The sequence below is a fragment of the Protobothrops mucrosquamatus genome, unplaced genomic scaffold (genome assembly GCF_001527695.2).
Source record: "Protobothrops mucrosquamatus isolate PMUCROS unplaced genomic scaffold, P.Mucros_1.0 scaffold2212, whole genome shotgun sequence".
NCBI classification, from domain to species: domain Eukaryota; kingdom Metazoa; phylum Chordata; class Lepidosauria; order Squamata; family Viperidae; genus Protobothrops; species Protobothrops mucrosquamatus.
The window spans coordinates 135,019-157,533 of NW_015388304.1; the positions used below are offsets into that span (position 1 = coordinate 135,019).

General features: G+C 38.7%; 1 protein-coding gene across 1 annotated transcript in view; it reads left to right on the top strand.

The window, feature by feature from the left end:
- SLC41A1 (solute carrier family 41 member 1) overlaps positions 1-22,515 on the top strand; it is a gene marked incomplete at its 3' end in the record, with an annotated part of 50,400 nt that overhangs the window by 15,855 nt on the left and 12,030 nt on the right. Inside the window, exons 2-7 of the mRNA XM_015824373.2 lie at positions 2,445-2,515; positions 3,380-3,775; positions 12,787-12,894; positions 17,751-17,822; positions 20,523-20,667; positions 20,755-20,901. Of these exons, the coding sequence (XP_015679859.2) occupies positions 2,445-2,515; positions 3,380-3,775; positions 12,787-12,894; positions 17,751-17,822; positions 20,523-20,667; positions 20,755-20,901 (939 nt within the window). The remainder of the gene's footprint in view (positions 1-2,444; positions 2,516-3,379; positions 3,776-12,786; positions 12,895-17,750; positions 17,823-20,522; positions 20,668-20,754; positions 20,902-22,515) is intronic.

Genomic DNA, 22,515 nt, shown 5'->3' on the forward strand with positions numbered 1-22,515 from the left:
GGGATGCAGGTAGGCTCGTTCGCTGCTCAAGGGCAACTAAGGCGAGGTAGTAAGTGTGGAGTAAAGATGCAGTTTCCAGAAGAGGCTTTAAAAGTATAAAGCAGTGGAGATTGGAGTGTGTGTGTTGGGGGGGGGTTATAAATACCTATTCGGTGGTTGGCTTTTTGCCGTCTTCCTGCTGCCTCTCTTTTTCCTTAGTCGCCTTCTCTTTGCATCAGGGACTTGTGTTATGGTGGGAGGACCAGCTAGGAAGCCTGATTTATTTGGGATAATGGCTGTAGATGCTGGTTAAAGAAATGGAGTCCACATAAAAGTAGACGGCTCTTCACGTCTTTGGGGGGGGGGGTGTTACAGTCCCTTGTGGGTATCACTTATAGGGATGCAGTTCTTTGGGGAGGGGAAGGTTTTGTTGACGGCAGAGTGATACGGGAAAGAGAAGGATAAGCAGGTTAGGGTGTGTGTTTTGAGTAACTGGGATCTTTCCCTGGATTGCCTAATAGGATGCTGACAATAGGGATTAAAGTGCCATAAAGAACATTAAGGGATGTTTCTAACTATATTATACATGAAGTGAATCTGACTTTCTGATGAAAGGTGTAAACTAAGTCATCACAAATATCAAGACCTGTGGATGGTGCCAGGATGTGGGCTGCTAAGAGATATTAAGAAAGGAAAGAAGATGCATTGAGATAAGACAGAATGTCACTTTCAGAAAGTATTTGTGAAACTTGATGGTAGCATATTAGGTTATCTTTATTTCATGTAACAATGATTAAGGAGCCATTGCCTAACTCATACATAATAATTTATTAAATGTGTATGCTACAGATCTCTGGGCGGCTTGCAACAATCAATTATAGTAAAATAAAGAAAAAATGGCAAGCACAATGAAGTATTGGGTCTGACTCTCCCTCACTTAAAAGCCTAGGTGAAGATAGCACATTCCAACTTTCTTTGAATATAAAGTTGGATTACATAGCTGTCTGAGCGCAAGTCTGCCCAGTGTTCATTCCTTATGCATGAACTTTCAGCCTTGGATTTAAAGTCTCTTGAAGGCCCTCTTTCAAAAACATGTTATTTATTGCTTATACTAGCATAGCAAGTTCCCAGGTTTGTTTAATAAATCAATAAGTAATGGCAATTGCAAATAGAACATAAGGAAGCTTGGCAGTTTCAAAGTTTAATACAAAAATATTATGCTCATGGACCAGTGGGAGCGCATATATTCTTACAGAACTTTGACAATATGACTGGTTGATGTTCAGTGGGTTTAAAAATACTACCTAATGACAATATAATTGCTTTTAGAATTTAGTAAAAAGCAGTTAAAAATATGTTGAGCTATGATGTGTTGAAGTGACTTGTTACCTGTAGGATTCCTTGTACACATATAAAAGTAGCTCATTAAACCACTTCAGTAAGTTATGTGTAAGAATTTGGGGAAGTGCACCTACATGAGAAGTTGGAGAACTAAAGCTCAAGAAAACTGTTACCTGGCCCTGTTGATATAATGAAACTCTGGCTGTTTTTATATAGTGCGCTAAGTCATACTAACTTAATCATGATTTACTCACTATTATGGATAAATTAACACAGCATACTAAGCCACAAAACACAATGGTAAGTGTAGATCTTTTAATTTATAGCTGGGTATTTGCACATGTTTGGTCTAAAATGAGATTGGATAATTTGTGACTCAGTGTATTGCAGTGTAAATCCAAGGTTTATTACAAACTCTTCTAGTGTGGTCAGTCTATGTTTTAGTGTGTTGCATGAGCTTATGAGTTAAGGTTAATTTAATAAAATATGGATTAGAGTGTTTGCAAACAGGGTCAGAAAACAGAACATGGAACTTAGGCTCTAAAGTAAAATTTGTTCACAACAATTAGCTGTTGGAGTAAAAAAGCATCAAGCACACAGCACAGCAGAGGGCAGTAATGTACATTCATTAACACATTCATGTTTCTGTTGTATCATGTTTCCCTCCTTCTATACTTATTCCAGAGAAAAACTGTCAAGAGGCTTGGCTTCATATCCCCAAAATGCTCCAAAGATGTAGCTTGTCCACTACCTACAACTTCAACAATATTCATTGGCTGAAGTTACACTAGGTCACTAGTGTACACAACAAATACTGTAATAGTCTCATCCTCTGCATGAAATACATGTATGGAAGATGTCCTGGTATTCGGATATGTAACGATCTTAAATGACATTTAATATAAAAGAGAGAAGTAGGGGCTGGGCAGATATGATGGTGACAGCACCTGGGCCTCTTCCTTTACAGCTGCTGTTATAGTGCCATATGTATGCATATAGGGGTTTTTGCTTTTTACTAGCATAGGAAAAGTAAAGCTAATACATGGGAATGGAGAACAAAATGAAATGAACAGTTTTTCTGTAATTATTGAAAATTTTGTCTTTTCCATTTTTCTATATTTAAGGTGAGACCAGTATAATCCTTGAAGAGTCTATGAAATACTTTGTCATTGCTAACATTGGACAAGCTTGCAGTGTAAGCCTATCCAGGGACTTCATGCTGCTTTAAATAAAAATCTTAATTGACCTCGGTTGTAAAGTGCAAGATATCCTTTCAGAGAAACGGGCGGCTCTTCTTACAGGCAACCAATAACCTAGTTGTCCTACAAGAACACGAACTTGGAGTTGGGACGGCAAGATGTTAACCAAGCCTTTCACAATCGCCTAGTCACATAGCAGCATGTCAGCTCTGACAGAACTAGCATTCTCCATTCTCGAAAAGAGGTAATATAAGAGTTTGACTTTTTTCCTTCAAATTGCTCAGTAGTAGAAACTGACTTACAAAGCTGAATTAAGATTTTATTCTATTTATCTTGGTTGTTGTTTTTTTAAAGCTTGGATCCAAATTCATTTCATGCTGTTTTTAAAGACTTTTATACAAAGTGCCTTGTTGAAGGATCTCTTTTCTCCACTCTGAAGAGCAGCTAAACTGTTCCTAGCAGTCACAGTGAAACAGCCTGAAATCAGCACACCACTTTGGATTATGTTCTGGAAAATTGCAGACCAAAGAAATCAATAATCTGGGTGTTTTACGTTGTGTTTTAAGTGTGCTGGATAATCTTTGCTGGAAGTTAAATTACAGGAAAAGTAAACCATAGTGGATTTGATTGGATTGGAAGCTATTATAGTTTCTCTGCTGGCTCTGTATCTGACATCTTCAGTTCTGAATTGTGCTTGATGGGGGTTTTTCTTAAGGGTGCCAACCTTTCAATTAAGGACAGAATACTAGAGTTGGGGGACTTGGCTTCTATGTGCCAAAAGCCATATCAGCTTAACCCACAAACAGAAGTCTGTTGTCCTAACAGTTGGTTTCAGTACTACATAAAGAAGAACTACATAATTGTGCAACATAACATTTAAGATGGAACTAAAAGAGGCTCATCATGCCAATGGAGTGGTGCTGCCCATTGTGGCTGGGCCTATAGACTGTCTATCCAGTCCTGACCGAGAACATCTCGTTGAGTCTTCTGATTTTTTAGAACCAGAAGGAGGACGAGGCATGGAAGTGGTGGTGATAGAATCCCGAGCCAATGCAAAAGGGGTGCGTGAAGAGGATGCCCTGCTGGAAAATGGCAGTCAAGCTACTGAAAGTGATGATACTAGTACAGACCGGGGTCCAGAACCAACCTCTCCTCTCAAAGAGACTTCCTTTTCTATTGGTCTACAAGTCCTTTTTCCATTCCTGCTGGCAGGGTTTGGAACGGTAGCTGCTGGGATGGTGCTGGATATTGTGCAGGTAAGACTGAACTCTTTCACAAAGTACGGTGTGAGATCCTTCTGAGTCTGTAAGTCTACTGCAAGTGGCTTGATCCCATTCCTTGTATCAGTTAAATACTAAGCAAGCACTTACGTGTCTCTATAAGTCTTAAAATTTCACTTCAAGTTAGTAAATTGCACATTCTGTACTCAGACATACTGCTGTTATTTCTTAATTGATTCTTAAATAAGAATCCCACCTTAAGGATTAAGGGGGAAAGAATATTTGCAGTTCCTAAATGAAACTCTATTCATTCTTTATTCTCCTATTTGTTCTCAATTGTAAGCAATTCCAATAGGTTTATATCTCTTGTTATCGAGGAGTATTTTACAATATTTTCAGGATTCTCCTCAAAACTCATTTTAAATAGAAAATGTTTTAAGTTTTGTATCTTCAAAACTGTCCATCAATTGCAGTAATTTGTAATTAAGAAGCCAGTGATCAAAACTGGTAATGATTTAAATGTTGACAAATCAGAGCAATTGGTGGTGGCCAAAAGATATCTTATAGCTGAGAATTCAGAAGCATCCTAAAGTTTTTGCAGTGTTAAATACTGATTTGGCAGTGCCCAAATTCCTCTTTCTGTACAATAAATATTAAGGCAAGCCCAGTTGAGGCTTCCCGCAGACTTGTTGAAATCCTAGCTGACATATGAGAGTAACCCACTTTTCAAATGAAGTAACTGAATTTCTAGGATTCCAGTGTCACTGTCCTCTGAATTACTGGGCAATGAGAATTTGTGATTGGGTCATATTAAAGTTCAGGATTATGGTTTGTTTCCTTTATTCAGGAGTAGATCTTTGGATTTGCAGAATCTAACTTGCGACTTTTATAGGAAATGGTCATTGGCATGCTATCATGAAGTGATCTTGGTTTTAAGTGTTATGTCCAAGGAATAACAATTATTTCTTAGGCAGTTATAATATTTCCTTTTGTTACAACATCTATTCAACTGAGCCAGCATTAAATACTATGTTCAGAAAAAAAAGTACTTTTACAACCCTTCTTTCTACAACTGTTAAGTGAACCATTGCAGTTAAGTTAGTAACAAGGTTGTTAAGTGAATCTGGCTTTCCCATTGACTTTTCTTGTCAGAAGCTAGCAAAAAGTGATCACATGAACCCAGGACACTGCAGCTGACATAAATATGAGTCAGTTGCCAAATGTCTGAATTTTGATCATGTGACCATGGGGATGCTGCAACTGTCATAAGTGTGAAAAAAACAGGCATAAGTCACTTCTTTTAGTGCCATTGTAACTTCAAACCGTCACTAAACAAACTGGTGTAAATCAAGGATTACCTGTATTTCTAGCATCTGTCAGACATAGAGCTCGAATAGGAAATTCTAAACAAATACAGGATAACTTTTATAGCTTGAGATCAGGGTCCAATGTATCCCTGAGATTCTTTTCAGATGCTTTGCTCCAGTTTTCTTCACCTTCCAGTGAAGTGAGATTGATAGCAATGAACAATAAAGCTTTCTTGGTTGAAACATCATAAAATGGAATGTCCCTACCTAAAGCAGTTGAGCAGTGCTTTTTGTAAAGTCATTTTGATTACAATGACTTTTTTTGTGTGCTTCAGATTAGCATTTTGAACTGAAATCCCATGTTTAGGTGGTCTAGCTGTAACCACTGTGTGAAACAGATGTTGATTTTAAGCTGCAATTTCTTTTATGGTGCTTCTTTATTTTATACTTGTGGACTGCCCTGAGAACATATTGTCAGAAAGCTTGTATAAAAGCTATGAATGATATTCCAGTATCTTAATAAGTCATAGTTTTTGAGATCTAAGAGCTACGTTAGGATTCAGAAAAAAACATTTGAATAGCTCAGCCTTTGAACAAGCTGAAGGAAGCTGTAGTTTTTTTTTTCTGAGTAACCTTTAGCGGAAGATTGGTTAAGACTACCAAGAAAACTTTAAATTAACAGGAAACATTTTTTCTTAGGAAAAGTAGATTAGGCTATACAAGTACAAGCTATTAAATTCTAGTGGTTAATTTTTTTCAGGCATGCCAAGAGCTAACATTTCTGCTCCTGCAGCTCTGTTCATCAACTCCATGAAGCCAAAGTTCCTGGTATTATGAAATATGTACAATTTTATCCTTAATGGAGAGAATCCTGGGCAAAAGATTACTGTGATGGAATATAGTAATTTGGCACTGTGGCTCTGTAATGATCAGGTTCCCCCTTAGCCATTTAAAGATCTTCAAGTATCTCTTGGTACTAATCAAAGATTGGTTTGCTAAAGGGGTGTGGTAAAAGCATGAGTTAAGATGGTTATGCATGAGCTCTAATTCTGAAAAATGCAGATAGGAGAATGGTCACTGCTTTATGTAAAAGGACTTTTATCTCCTTGTGAATTGATGGATAGTAGGTACTGTTTATGTAAAGTGAATTGTATTTCTAATTTGAATACAATGAAACATCTCTTGAAGCATATTTTGGTTGTCTTAATGGAGATAGGAATCCAGTGTTATTTCAATTTGAACTAGTTTTTCAATTTGATGTGGAAATTCTCTGAAGAAATATACAAATTATGATTTGATCATTTTTTAAAATTACCTGCAAGTAACCCACAATCCTACTTAACTTCTGATCAGAATTTATAGTATTTGGGGACCAGCATATAAAAGAGTTGCTTTGATCACCAAAGCATGCTTATTTATAGATAAAATGTTAGAACTGCTTTGGAAAAAGTTGAAGCTCCAGTACTGCTCAAGAGCACTAAGCTAATGGATTGTGAGGCACTACATTTCAGAACTGGAAAAGTTCCATCCAGGGGGGCTGTCTGCATTAATACCCACTTGCCCTCCCACTGCCTGACTCTGGGAATGGTTACTGAGAAATCTGTACTATGGTTTCACAGGTCATGTGCTTTGGGTATATCAGGTTTCAGTGTTATTTGCTATTCAGAAGATGCCCTTCCCCAAGTAAAAATACATAATTCATTATTAGTATTTGCAGTGATCTGTGAAAATACAGGTAAGATAACTAAGGGTAGATGAATTTGTTAAAGTTATGCCAAAGGTTGTTTTGCTGCTGTTACAAGTTTGTGTCCCACATATACAAAAGTGGCATGCATGGCATTTCCATTACTTACAGAATCTTTCTATTTATTTACCTAATTGTCCTGAGACACAAAGCTGAACTACTGTCTAATGGTTGTAATTTTCCTCCTGTTTTGCTTGTAATGATCACTCATGGGAGGTGAACTGTAAATAATGTGTTGCCTGAGTCAGAATAAGTGCAGTTTATATTCTCTTTCTTCCCTTCCTCTCCCTTACCATCCTTTTGAGGTGATCGTGAGGAACTTGTCTGGTCTTTGGATGTTGAAATCAGAACAGATTTCCTTTTGTGGAACAAATACAATGTTCTGTGAATGGGAATTGAAGAGAACCAACATGTGATTACAGGAATAGGATGTAATTAATACAAAAATGCAAAATTGCTATTGAGCTAGTCTTAAGAGCTAACAAGTATTAATGGTTCAGTATAATCCATGTCTTTTTATTTATTTAAGCATCTCAGGCAGATAAATTTCGGAATAGGCCTGTACAGCCTCTTAAACCAGCTTGGATATTGATATTGATGGATTTTTATATGTCAGATAATTTAGATCCCCTTTAGAGGCAAAAGTGGTTGATGAATGAATTGGTCTTTGTTGATAGTACCTGGAATAGACAATGTATTTTGAGGTTTTCTAGTCACAGATTACAGTAGAAAATGCATAATTTTGAACAGATCTGACTTTAGCTACTTGAAAGTTGCATAAGGATAAAGGGAAGGGCCTGAAATATATGGACTTGTTATTGGAGGGCCATACATCTTTTCCATCCTTTTCAATCTAAGACAAGTCTTTTCTCTTAACTATCCTTAGAAACCACTAATCATTTCATAGCTGAAAAAAACATGAAATGTAAATTGAACAAATAAATGTAACAATGCATTCTAGGAGTTGAAATTTCCCCTTTCATCAAAGTATTTTTTTAACTGTAAAACACCGTGATTCTGAATAGATTCAGTAGCATACAGATTTAATAAATATTGTCAGACGAAATCCCACAGTGCTTTCGTGCATGTAGAAACTGAGATATTCAACCAAGAAGTCTTCACTGTAGTGTTGCATAATTCCCTGCCAGTCAGCACTAAAAATAATCATTGAGGTAGAAGAACTTGTTGGCCTCAGTCCGTGACTTTTAAAAGATTGCACTACAGTGGGTAAAAAAATATCTGTAGAGGTCATGGTTAAATACCCTGTTTCTATGGGTAAAAAGCAATGCTAAACTTTATAGATACCTTAAAATTTTCAATTTTAACTGAGAAAGCTGTTTTTGAAGAACAGATCTTTGTTTGGAAAGAAAATAGTCTGTGGTTTCCTGAAAATGTTATTCTCAGTTCCAATTGCTTTCAGTATCTTCAGCTGTGAATTGATTAGTTGTTTCTAAGGTTAGTTAAGTTCTTGGGTTCATATCTGTCCACATCCTGAATCCCCTGGAATTTCAGGGAAGAAATCTTTGTAATCTTAATAATAATAATAAAGTTGGAAGGGACCTTGGAGGTCATCTAGTCCAACCCCCTGCTCAGGCAGGAAATCCTATACCATTTCAGACAAAGGGCTGTCCAGTCTGTTCTTAAATACTTCCACAGTTGGAGCATTCACAGCTTCTGGAGGCAGGTTGTTCCACTGATTAATTGTTCTGTCAGTAAATTTCTCCTTAGTTCTAGATTGCTTCTCTCTTTGGTCAGTTTCCATCCGTTGCTCTTGTCTTGCCTTCAGGTGCTTTGAAGAATAGCTTGACTCCCTCTTCCTTGTGGCAACCCCTGAGATATTGGAACACTGCTGTCATGTCACCCCTAGTCCTTCTCTTCATTAAACTAGACATACCCAATTCAAGCAACCGTTCCTTACATGTTTTAGCCTCCAGTCTCCTAATCATCTTTGTTGCTCTTCTCTGTACTCTTTCTAGAGTCTCAATATCTTACATCGTGGTGACCAAAACTGGATGCAGTATTCCAATGGCCTTACCAAGCCATTGTAAAGTGGTATTAACACTTCACATGATCTTGATTCTATCCCTCTGTTAATGCAGCCTAGAACTGTGTTGGCTTTTTTGGCAGCTGCAGCACACTGCTGGCTCATATTTAAGTGATTGTCCACTAAGACTCCGAGATCCCTCTCACAATTACTACTATTGAGCAAGGTACCACCTATACTATACTTGTGCGTTTGGTTTTTCTTGCCTAAATGTGTAGAACCTTACTTTTTTACCATTGAATTTCATTTTGTTAGCACCCGATGTTCAAGTCTGTCAAGATCCTTCTGTATCTTAAGCCTATCTTCTGGAGTGTTGGCTATTCCTGCCAGCTTGGTGTCGTCTGCAAATTTGATGAGTTCCCCATCTATCCCCTCATCCAAATCATTGATGATGATGTTGAAGAGCACTGGGGCACTTCGCTACACACTTCACTCCATGTAGATGCAGTTCCATTTTGAAGGCCACACAGTGAGCGCAGCCGGTCAGCCAGCTACGAATCCATCTGGTGGTGATGCTGTCTAACCCACATTTTTCTATCTTAGTAGGTTGTGATCTACTTTATCAAATGCCTAACTGAAGACCAAGTAAATTATATCCACAGCATTCCTCTGGTCTACTAATTTTGTCACTTGGTAAAAGAATGTAATAAGATTTGTCTGGCATGATCTGTTTTTGACAAAGCCATGTTGACTTTTGGTAATGACTTTGTTTGCCTCTAGGTCAGTGGTGGCAAACCTATGGCATGTGTGCCAGAGACAGCACTCAGAGCCTTCTCTGTGGGCACGCACGCCATGCCCGGGAGATGGCAACCGTCTCTCTTCAACCAGCCTCCTGCTAACTTGCCGAGTTCCCACGTGGCCGGATGCATCCCGGTACGGCTGGTTTCCCTCCCTCCTGTCCTGTCCTTCCTGGTCTTGATGCTCTCCTTTTCCCAGGCACAACCCACTGCATCACCTCCTCAGCCGTCGGCCGGCCATCCAGCTCAGAGATGGCTTCTTTGAACTGCTAGTGATGGGATGTGGAGCCTCAGAGTGCAACGGTCGAGGGGTCGGCAGGCTGTGGCTGCTGACGGACACTGTCGGCCCCCATGTGCTCGCTGGCCTCTGTGTGGGGGGCCGATGGTGTCAGGTAGCAACCATCCCGGCCCTTGCCTTGCCCCATGGCAATGGCACCTCCACTCTGCCTCACCTCACCCCGTAGGACGAGCCTCCTGCCTACTGCCCAACCTGTCAGAGACTCTATGGATCTCCCCCAACCCTGCCCACCCCCCACAGGCATCCCTCCCCACAAGCATTGAGGTGACCACGCCCACCTTGGCCACATCCACCCAATCTGCCATGACCACCACAGCCATGCCCATCCAATGGGCCACGCACCTGGCACCCGGCAATAAATAAGTGGGTTTTGGGTTGCAGTTTGGGCACTCGGTCTCTAAAAGGTTCGCCATCACTGCTCTAGGTGTTTGCTGATTCGTTGTTTGATTATCTTTTCCAGAATCTTCCCAGGTATTGAGGTCAGGCTGATAGGTCTATAGTTTCCTGGATCCATTTTTCCCCTTTTTTGAAGATGGGAACTACATCAGCTCTTTTCCAGTCCTCTGGTAGTCACCCATTGCTCCAGGATCTTTGAAATCTCAGTGGTTCTGAGATCACATCTTCCTTTTGAACTTTTGGGGTGTAATCCATCTGGTCCTGGTGATTTGAACTTGTTTAGGGTGAAGAGGTGCTCACTTAACATTTTCTTGCCTATCTTAACTTGTGTTTTTAAACTGTTTTTGATAGGTTGGACTGTTTTTTTCCTTTGTGTAAAGATGGATGCAAAAAACGAGTTAAGTAGTTCTGCTTTCTCCCTGTTGCTTGTCACCTTCTTGCCACTTTCTCCTTAACGTTTTTCTTGCTTTTTACTAGAACTTAACCAGAACGTCTACTGTACAAGCACAACTGACCTGTGTGGGAGATAGATATTGGGCCCTAGATATTACAGCATAGGAACTAAACAGGATAATACTAAAAGTAATAATAAAGTAAAAGTAAAGATATCTGCATCTTTAGATCAGGGTGTGTAAAGTGAAAACAAAATCTCACTTTGAAAGTACTGATATATCCTGGCCTGGCAAACATTAACTTGAAAAGAATTTCATGGTGGAAGTCTTATTGCTAAAGTGTTGTGTAAATTCAGCAACTATAGCTTAATCAACAACCATGTTTAAATAAACAGTGGCTTATTGCAATGTGTGAATCAAGGTATTATGATAGAAAGCAATGATGAAGATTTAAAAGAAAGATTTAGACAAATCTAAGAAAGATAAGGATATCAGTGGTTATGCCTTTATAGGTAGTTTGGGATAGAGGCAATAGGTTATTCCATATAGTTGTTGAGGAAGAATGTAGTTGTGTCATGTCCTGTTTGTGGATTGCACATAAGTCTCTTGTTGAAGCTGTGGGGATACAGAAGGCTGGATTAGATCCAGCACAACTCTTCTTGGGTTCTTAACTTAGGGATCCATTCTTACTGGAAAGTTAATTTTGTGTTATTTTGAAGGCTTTATGCCTTCTCTGCGGCCTTTGTGGTTTCTTTTCTATTCCAAAAACTCTTTGCTCTGTAATTATCATTTCTGAAGAAAACCATGTTTTGCCCTTTATATAGAGTGTTCAAGTTTATCCTGGAAAGGACAGGATAAAGGGACAGGATGTTTACAAGTCTTTGGATAGTGGAAAAGGTCCCTTCCAACTTTATTATTATTATTATTATTATTATTATTATTATTATTATTATTATTACTACTACTACTACTACTACTACTACTACTACTACTACTACTACTACTACTACTACTATAGTTACCTCAATTTTTCCTTTGCCCACATTTGTGTATGTAAGTTTTAGTTGGAATGTAGATCCTGTAGTCTCTTTATGGGAAGAAAGGCGAGATATAATTTAAAAAAATGAAAATAATGCACAGTGTGGGGGAAAATCCTTTCTTATTGCTGTTTCTGAACTAGAGTTCTGAACTACTGTGTTTGACTTCTATCTACACCAGATAAATTTCATAAGCTGCAATTTTATCAGTGTTTACATGTTCAACTCTGATCAGTAAATTTTAGTCTCAGGGCCTTGTAGACCAGATTGTAGCTTTAATCACTTTGAATTCTGTAACTAGACCTTGACTACCAAGAAGCAGGCATTATGTGACCAATTTTGTCCTATTTGGAACTCGTGAAACATTGGTAGCCAGATGTTATTCGGTGAGATTTTAATCCTCTACCATGAATTGAACTCATGAACTCTTGAACTTTAGATGTTTATATAGATTGTATTAACTTTAGGAGCTATTTGGGATTTGCAGGAAAGAATATATAGAATCTGTTAGAATGGTATATATACTCTACTTTCGCTTAAGCTCTCAGAGTGGAGAGATACAGATGTTATGTTATATCATGCTCCCATATAAAACTTCACACACAAGGTATGCCATAGTGTATCGTTCATATCTCTCTGCTCTAAAAGCTTAAAAACATAGATGTTCTAGATCGTCATTTTAAAAGGATGATGATTGCTCTCTATTAAGCAGGAGACAATTTTTCATGCCCATTTTTATACATTTGTTGCAATTGATTCAGCTTCTTCTTTAAAGCCAAATAAGCCTTAATAATTAGTCATGAAGTTCTTACCCATTGCAAAAGATTCTGTGACTCATTCCACAACATGTATATTATACTGCCCTTTTTCAACATAAAAATAATTTATTCTATTTTCCAAGCATAGCCAAATATCTTCTGTTCTAAGTAGCAGAACATAACAAGTTAAGTTCTTTTTCTGATAGCCAGTCTGCTTTGGCAGGATCTTTTGGTAAGTGTTGAAAAATCTTAGAATTTCTAATGATAGATTTCAAAAATAAATCCTTATAGAACAATCTCTTACTAGATCTTGATGATTTCCTTGGTTTTACAGCACTGGGACGTCTTCAAGTATGTGACCGAAGTATTTATCCTGGTTCCAGCTCTCTTGGGGCTGAAAGGGAATTTGGAGATGACATTAGCTTCTCGCCTTTCTACTGCTGTGAGTATTTTGATCATTTGACAGGCAAACAGCCTTCATTTTCTAACTTTTTTAATATGGAAAGAGCATGTGTTCAAGAGAGATTTTCTGTGAACACATTTTCAAACAATATTGGTCACCTCAAGTAAAAAGTTAAACGACTACATGTACTCTTACAAGTGAAGATTATCTACATTTGGGATGTATACGTATGCAACTGTTCTCAGTTTAATTAAGGAAGCATTATAATGACCAGTATTTTAGAACCACAGTATTATTTTCTACCTTGTTATGACATAACTTAGTACTGCTAGGCAATAAGAACATAGTCTGTGCATAAACAGGTAGTGTATTGTCATATACGTTCTCCAGATGTGGACAGAATAATATAAAAACATTGTCTTGGATTCCCAATTATCCTTGCTTTCCCATTTGATCCCTGTTACTGTAAAACTTACTTAGATTTAGAAATTTAGAAATTCTTGTGAAAGGTATAAGATATATTTGGAGGAGTTCAATAATGAAAGCATGGAGGCAAACAGCATGTCAGGTTTTTTTTTAATGATGTAAGTTCACATTTTGCTAATTTTCACCTTTTCTCATTTTCTTTCTTTATTTTTGGGCTTGATCTCAAGTTCCAAGATCACTGATTGTATGACTATCTCTTCTTCTGAAATATGACTGATTTGATATTTTTGTAATTTTCCAGGACTTCTTAACTGCCATTATGTCAGCATACAAAAGCACATTCTACTTAAATTTTAATATTTCCCTCTATTTAATTCTATAAGATTGCAGAATTCAGAGTAAACATTCTCCTACTGGAGCAGTTAAATATTCCTTAATCAAATCCATTTATTCTTTACCATATTTTCCTTATCCCTATTTTCTGTATTCAGAAAATATCAGGTGTAATTATATCATTGCCAAGATAATCTACTTCAACCCTTAGGAAACCTGTGAATGAAATTGGCGTGCCCAACATTAAATAGTAATAGTAAATTTTATTATAGTCATTGGCCAACTCAAAAGCAAATAAATTCTGAGACAGTCAATAAAAAGCATAGTAAAACGTAATAATTGTAGCATTGATATAATCAAAATGTAATATATGGAGTAGATTCAGAGAAAGCTGATTAGATAGGGAATCATTGCTGAAATGGCACATGTGTAATAGTGATATAGCAAAATATTTGTTACAGCTTCAGAAACTTTTTCATCGTAGGGGCCAAATCTTGGTTCAAATGGAATAGCAATGATAGTCATTGATAAAGGCCAGTCAATCAATACAACTGTCTTACTACAGTTCTAAACATTTGCTATAAGAGAACTGTAGTAGAAATGTAATGATGTTTGGCTTTCAGTGGCTTAGGTCATAGTTTTACTAAGCTGTGGATTGTTAAGTAAGTCACAGGGACTGTCATCATATAATATGTTAACTTAAAACTGTTATAGTTTAGTGAGATGTGTGAACCCAGCAGCCAGTGAATTGTCTCCCTGTTTATAATGTATGAACCCAAATAGCAGATTAATTTGCACTGGTTTTGAGATACATCTTCAGTTTGTACACATGGTTTGAACTAACATTGCATAAATCTATAAATGGTCATTCTGAGGATATGAAATCAGATTGTCTGATTTTGGCAAAGTATGATGTGACCATTCAACCATTGCAGTGGTCACCACGATGTAAAAAAGATGTTGAGACTCTAGAAAGAGTACAGAGAAGAGCAACAAAGATGATTAGGGTACTGGAGACTAAAACATATAAGGAATGGTTGCTGAAATTGGGTATGTCTAGTTTAATGAAGAGAAGGACTAGGGGTGACATGATAGCGGTGTTCCAATATCTCAGGGGCTGCCACAAAGAAGAGGGAGTCAAGCTATTTTCCAAAGCGCCTGAAGGCAGGACAAGAAGCAACGGATGGAAACTAATCAAGGAGAGAAGCAATCTAGAACTAAGGAGAAACTTCCTGACAGTTAGAACAATTAACCAGTGGAACAACCTGCCTCCAGAAGCGGTGAATGCTCCAACACTGGAAGTTTTTAAGAAGAGACTGGACAGCCATTTGTCCGAAATGGTGTAGGGTTTCCTGCTTGAGCAGGGGGTTGGACTCGATGACCTCCAAGGTCCCTTCCAACTTTATTATTNTTTATTTATTTATTTATTATTATTATTATTTTATTTATTTATTATTATTATTATTGTTTATTATTATTAATGATAATAATAATAATGTTGTCAAATATGACTTATTCCATTGGCCAAAGTTAAAAGTAAACACAGCTTAGTGCAATACAGTATACAAACCTATATATGTAACTCTGGTTATTGTAGTGCAGAAGATATTTCCCAACATTGAAGACTCCATGTAATCAGCTATTGCTACTTTCTGCAATTGTTTGTTTGTTTTTTTGGCAGTTAACAGATACCCATTATGGGGAGGGCTTTGGCTTACCCTGTACAAATGCTACAACCTTAAATCTACTATAGAACTCTCTAGTTGTTTCTTATTTGACCTTGACTTAAGAACTGTTTCCTTCCTCAGTCCTGCTCGGAGCTGTGCTTCTATGGAACATGAGTCACAGTGTGACCACTGAAGCTCTTGCTGTGTTCCAGCAAAGCTGAAAGATGCTGGCAGCAAGAGAAGCTTGGCTGGGAAACAAACAAAGCTTTTTATTCTCTCTCATCCTCTTCTTGTTGCTCTCCTCTGCTATGGGGGTGGGGGAAAGGCATGTGCTATTACTGCATTAATATGTTGTATGAGGGAATTCCACATACAGAGACCTGCATGCTTCCTCAGCATTTAAGTCTGTGCAAGAAGAATGACTTCCAGCTTACCAATTATACTGAAACTGCATCAAGTGGGATTCAAAGGTGTTGCTCTTTTTCACAATAAGATTTTATGAGTTTAAGCTGGCAGTAAGTTGTGACTTCAGAGAGTATCTCTTCTGCCTTGAAAGGACCTACATGAATCCCTTCTTAATCAAAGCCATCCAAGGGAAGGGTCAACAGCCATCAGAAGTATTTTGGAGTGGCTTTTAAAAATCAGTTTGCTTGATCTTTATGCTGTATGCAAAAGAAGCTTAGAATTACTTCCTGGTTCTCATATGACGTGCATTGACACTTCCAAAATAATTTTCTTTTGTTACTTAAGAAAGGAGAACACATTCATCCTGTACAGGAGATTAAGTGTTTGTTTTTGCCAGTAGCCAAGTTATGTGGATCACTAACCTAATTGCAAGAGAACAAGGAATCCCTAAGCCAAATTCAACAGTAGAACTAAATACAATTTTGTAAGCTGAATGACTTGTGTCCTATCTTTCTCTTTGGACCTTGCCAGATTTGGGACTGCCAGCAGCTTTATGTGTCTTTTCTTCTGAAGCAGTTTTGTTGCTGGTGATGTTTTGCTTTCTATTTCTACTGGTGAAACATGAGAGAAGCATAAATGAGACAAAGAGCCAGTTCACCTAATAGACAGGCAAACATAAATGTGAAAAAGGGGAAATTATAGAAAGGTCTGGTAATAATACTTAAGCCACTGATATAACATTCATATTACATGATTTAAGATTATGAGCTTAAGCAATTATATTTTATCATGGCTTGTTAACAAACCATTATGAATTATGCATAGCCCTAGTGAGTTCACACTGAATATTAAATTTTAACCATGCCAATATAGAGTGGAAGTGATTCATGATTGATGGCTGCTTTAATCGTTCTGTCTATCCATCTATCTCTAGCTATATTCCATTTAAAGCAAAAACAAAACAGGATTTCACTGGTTGAAATACTGGGAGATTAGGTTGATGGCTCTAGAGCAGGGGTCCCCAACCCCCAGTCCATGGACCAGTACCAGGCCGCGGCATGCCACCAACCGGGCTGCACAAACAAGGAAAACTCCATCCTCAGGATGCAGGCAGTATTCGAAACCACACCTCCTCCAGTCTGCAGAAAAACCTCTCCACGGAACCAGTCCCTAGTGCCCAAAAGGTTGGGGACCTCTGCTCTATGGAACTCATGATTTTGAATAAAAATAACTGTAATAACAGTAATTAACCTGTATTTGAGATAAACACACATACATATATTCATACAGTGTGTTTGGACTTGTAAAAAAAGAGAAATCTTTGGATATAAGTACACTAATTCAGATGATATTAAAAGATTAATGTGTAATTGTAAGCAAGGGTTTTTCTTTTCAGATTGATGGGCAAACAGCTGGAAAAAATATTATGGAACTTTGTGAATATAATAATTTTGCTACAGTTATTAAGTCTAAAAACAAAGGTGGAAAGATTCAGTATTACCCACAATGGAGGAATAGTTGGTGAAGATGATGAAATTTGCAGATATGGCTAAATTCCTTGATAAGAGAAAGGATAATATATTTATCACTGACTGGAAATGCTTTATACACATCTTGCATGAAATAGAGAAAAATAAACGTATGATTTATGGTTTTTGATAATTAGAAAAAATAATTATAGAAAAGTTCTATTTGCAACCATAGAGTAAGAGGTAATTTTCTGTTTGTACTTATTACTGCTGTAAAGAAAATTGGAAACTACTACTTTCTATTTCTTTTCTATTTTCTTTTTTGTACTGTTGGTTTTTTTTACTCTATACTCTATTTTACTCTGTATTAATTTTTATTAGTTTTTAATCTTTTTAAAAATATTTAATCAAAGCTATATTAAAAATATGATAAGCAAGACACTTGCTGAAGCAGTAAATCTAGAGTTGTAATGGTGAGTCTATCTTCCAGTTCATAATACTTCTGTAGTTATCATACTAAATACATTTTAAATAATTCAGGAAGCATCACTTCAGCTACTTGTTTTTAATCTCTCTCCATCTGTCTATCTTGTAGGCTAACATAGGACAAATGGATACACCAAAAGAGCTCTGGAAGATGATAATAGGAAACATGGCTCTGATACAGGTGAACTTTGGAGAAGCTGACACTTTCTTGACAGGGGGGCAGGGAAAAAAGCCAGTAGGGGAGGGGAAATCCCAGCTTTCTACTACTGGGCAATTTCTGGATACATTTGTCATATAATCATCTGTTCCAAAGAATGTTAAGCAGTCTGTTGGCAGTCACTACTGCCACAGCCTAGAAAAAGTTTCTGTTGAAGTGTAATAGAAGTCCTTTCTGAGTCCTTTCCTGTGACTCAGCAAAAGAATCAGGATTTATCAGTGATGGCAGGAACCTGAGAAAGTACCAGTTTGAAGCACTGGAGAGGTAGCCTTACCTAGGACACCCAGCAATTTCTGTCATCTGTCACCACAATTAGAATGACATTTACTAGTCTCTGAAATGGTTCCATGTAAGTGAGAATACAGTTTGCTCTTCATGAGGCTGCCGTAGAAGAGCACTTGGAAACTGCAGCTGGAACTGTTATCTCAATAGAGTAACAACTATCTTTCAAGACCTGCACTGACTTCCAGTAGATGGTAAGCAGGTGCAGTTCAAATAATCTGGACCTTATTTTGGAAACCATTTTTATAAGTAGAATTGTTCTTTTCTTAAGCAGTTTGGGTAGGATGGTGAACCCCAATACCTCCTGGGATTCCAAGGATGAGCTTTGCAATACAGGTAATCCCTGAGTTATGAGCATTCACTAAACACTCATTTGAAGTTACGTGATAAGTGTTCCCTAATGTTTATGAGAAAATCCCCAAATTATGAATGTTGCAGTACTACAGCAGTCGTTCGCCCTTACGAATGACTGCAGAGGCTCTGCAACTTTCACTCTATCCCACACCGCTCCCCACAACTGCTTCCCCCTCCCTCCCTTCCTGCCACGCCGGACTCACCTTGAGAAGATCTGTCTCCTCTCTGCCACGATTTCTGCCTTTGAGGGAGAGGAAGTTCCTGGATGCCGTAACATCGCGCAAGTTCAGGCACCCATCCTCTTTTGCAGAAAATGGGTACCTGAACTCTCACGAGATCACGGACCCCAGAAACTTTCATTTTTGGCACAAACTCTGTGCCTTTCTCCTGCTCTCCCCCAACTCCTTCCGCCACCACTGGAGCACTTTTTATCCGAAAGGAGACCCTGCGGAGATGGGGAGCTCCGTATGTGAGCAAGTGCAACGCTTGAAAATGCAGCAAATTGCTGCGTTTTCAATCACCCCATTTCCTCCCAGACGAAGCTTCCCATCTCCCCTATGTCTCCATTGGGATAAAAGGTGTTTGAGTGCTTATGGGACCCTTGGAAACGCTTCGTCTCTGAGCAAATGTAATGCTTGAAAACGCAACAAATCGCTACATTTTCAAGCATTGCATTTGCACAGAGATGGAGCTCCCCAAGGTCTCTGTTTGGACAAAAAATGTTTGAGCAGCAGTGGCTTGAGTTTCTCCGCTCCATCCGAGAGGAAGGAAACGAAGGCACAGAGCAGGATTGCTCTCAGTAAGGCTGGCGCATGCGAGCAAGCAGTGCACCTGCATCTTCTTGAGAGCAATCCTGCTCTGTGCCTCCAGTTTCTTCCTTTCAGATGGAGCGAAGAAACTCAAGCCACTGCTACTGCTTGAGTTGGGAGGACGACAAGGAGAAGAGGGGGTCAGGATTTGTGCTACCAGCCAGTCAGGCAAGGAGTAGGTCGGGCAGGCTGGGGGGGCTGGCTGGGAAGGGGTGATCATGGCCACTGATGTAGGTGCAAGGGGACTCGCCCCGCAATGCCTCCATGCTCATTTGAAGGCTTTGTTCCTGCCCTCAAACTAAGGCTGGCGCACGCAAGCGAGCAGTGCACCCAGGCCACGGACAGCATTGGTTCTTGCGCCTGGCCGACTCAGATTCCATGCTTTGCCCCATAAGCAAGCAAATGAAGCAAACACTCCACCCCCCCAGAATGGAAGCTTCTGGGGGCCATGATCTCTTTTGAACTCACGTGATATTACAGCACCCAGGAGCTTCCATTGCCAGCGTGAAAAGCATTTCCAAGCTGACTCTCCTCTCCCTCAAAGGGAAAGAAACCGCAACAGAGAGGATTTTTGCAAGGTAAGTGAGTCCAACGCAGCAGGAAGGGAGGGGGAAGCATGAGGTATCTTAGTGGGTTGGGGAGTTCCATCACTAGGCCCTCCATGGCCTTCCCCACCTTGAGATACCTCATGTGCACTCAATGAGCCGTGTGCGTCTTAACGAGCAGGGAGTGATCTTGTTTGAGATATGAGATTCACTCCCATAAATTTTCGAGTTACGAATGGAATGGGCAGGCTCCACTGCATTCATAACTCAAGGACTACCTGTAGAATGGTTTGCCTCCCAGAATCAGATTGAGCCTCATCCAGTTTTCCTTTAGAACAGGAGTGTCAAACTGCCAGCCCGCAAGCTGGACGCGTCATCCTGAAACTGCACCCACCCCATTGCCGGCAATGGCAAAACCATCCCGATATGTTGCGCAATGTCATGTGATGTCCCGAGTTTGACATGTCTGCTTTAGAAGATCAGTGAAATCAGTTTTCTTCCATGGAAAAGTTTAACTGGATACCAGGACACTGTATATTGTCTTTTATATTTTATTATTAGTGGCTATGGTTTATCTATGTGAGCTACCTAGTGTGTGATTAATCAGGCAGCATATTTTTCTAATCAATAAACTTATTTTTTTCCCTGCAAATAAACATGGCTGTATTTTCTAGGTTCAAGCAACAGTTGTTGGTTTTCTGGCTTCAATTGCTGCAGTGATATTTGGCTGGATCCCAGATGGACACTTCAGCGTTGGCCATGCCATTCTCCTTTGTGCCAGTAGTGTGGCCACTGCCTTCATTGCCTCCCTTGTGCTGGGTAAGAAACAAATGCTTCCGTGAGAAAGAGATTTCATTCATAGTTCATTGTGTAGTAACACTAACATCTCCTTTCTGTCGGCTCTAGGCATGATCATGATTGGTGTAATCATTGGTTCCAGAAAGATGGGTATCAATCCTGACAATGTGGCTACGCCTATTGCTGCCAGTCTTGGTGACCTCATTACCCTGGCTCTACTTTCTGGGATAAGCTGGGGCCTCTATATAGAACTGGGTAAGATTATGAAGACTACATTGTTCAGTAGGAAATACTGTTATGTGCCAAAATTTTATAGTATTTAAATATCTTGAACTCTGTAGTTCATTGCTATTGATCTAGTTTTAATATCTAATTGTATAATTGTAATCATTCTTTTTCACATCATCCTTTTTAGTAATACAGAGAAGGTACAGACTACATCACCAGTCTTAGTTACCCATGTGCCACATGCAGTATTCCCAGCTAACAATAAGTACTAAACCAGTCAGTCTTGGGACCAATGTGCCAATTAAGATGCAAAATATTCCAAGTGTTGAAAATATGAAAAAGGATGTTTGATGAATGAAAGAGGCAGGAGATGAGGAAAATGCATATAAGAAAATGATTGCTGGAAAAAAGATGGATGGGATATATTGTATGGTGTGTCCTTAAAGAAAGCTAGTAAGCAAACAAAGTAATCAAAAAGAACAAGAAATGGTTAGGAATAAAAGAGGGAGAGAGAATGCAGAGTAATTTTGATGAAAATAAAGAATTGTGTTGGAAGTGGGTGAAGAGTTGAAGAGGGTGTAACAAAGGGATTGGAATGAAGATGTGATGAAATGATTAAAGTGAAATGAGGGAATGATAAAAGGGGGATTTCATAGATTTCTATAGAAATAAAAGTATTATGTTGGAGTGTAATTGAAATGGATCCTGTAAATGCTAGTGCTCAAGAAAAAATGTGAACAGTGATCAATGGGAAGATTGCAGGTGTAAATGGTATAACTAGAGAATGCTAAAAATATAGTCTTCTTATGGAGTGGCTGTATAATTTGAGTAGTGGATGAGATGTATGTGATTGCATCTATGTCTGATGATAGGAAGAATGTTACTATTGTTCATATAAATATCTTGGTCTTTCTACAGTGAGGGGAAATATTATTTGATTCCCTGCTGATTTTGTACGTTTGCCCAGTGACAAAGAAATGATCAGTCTATAATTTTAATGGTAGGTTTATTTTAACAGTGAGAGACAGAATAACAAAAAAAAATCAAGAAAAATGTATTTCAAAAAAGTTATAAATTGATTTGCATTTTAATGAGTTAAATAAGTATTTGATCTATCAATCAGCAAGATTTCTGGCTCCCAGGTGTCTTTTATACAGGTAACGAGCTGAGATTAGGAGCACTTTTTTAAAGCCAGAAGCAATCAATCAATCAGATTCCAAATTCTCCACCATGACCAAGACCAAAGAGCTGTCTAAGGATAGGTGACAACAGTTGGTGTGATTATTCACAAATGGAAGAAACACAAAATAACTGTCAATCTCCTTCAGTCCAAAGTTCCATGAAAGATCTCACCTCATGGAGTTTTAATTATTATGAGAACGGTGAGGAATCAGCCCAGAACTACACGGGAGGATCTTGTCAATGATTTCAAGGCAGCTGGGACCATAGTCACCAAGAAAACAATTGGTAACACACTACACCGTGAAGGACTGAAATCCTGCAGCGCCCGCAAGGTCCCCCTGCTCAAGAAAGCACATGTACAGGCCCGTATGAAGTTTGCCAATGAACATCTGAATGATTCAGAGGAGAACGGTGAAAGTGTTGTAGTCAGATGAAACAAAATCGAGCTCTTTGGCATCA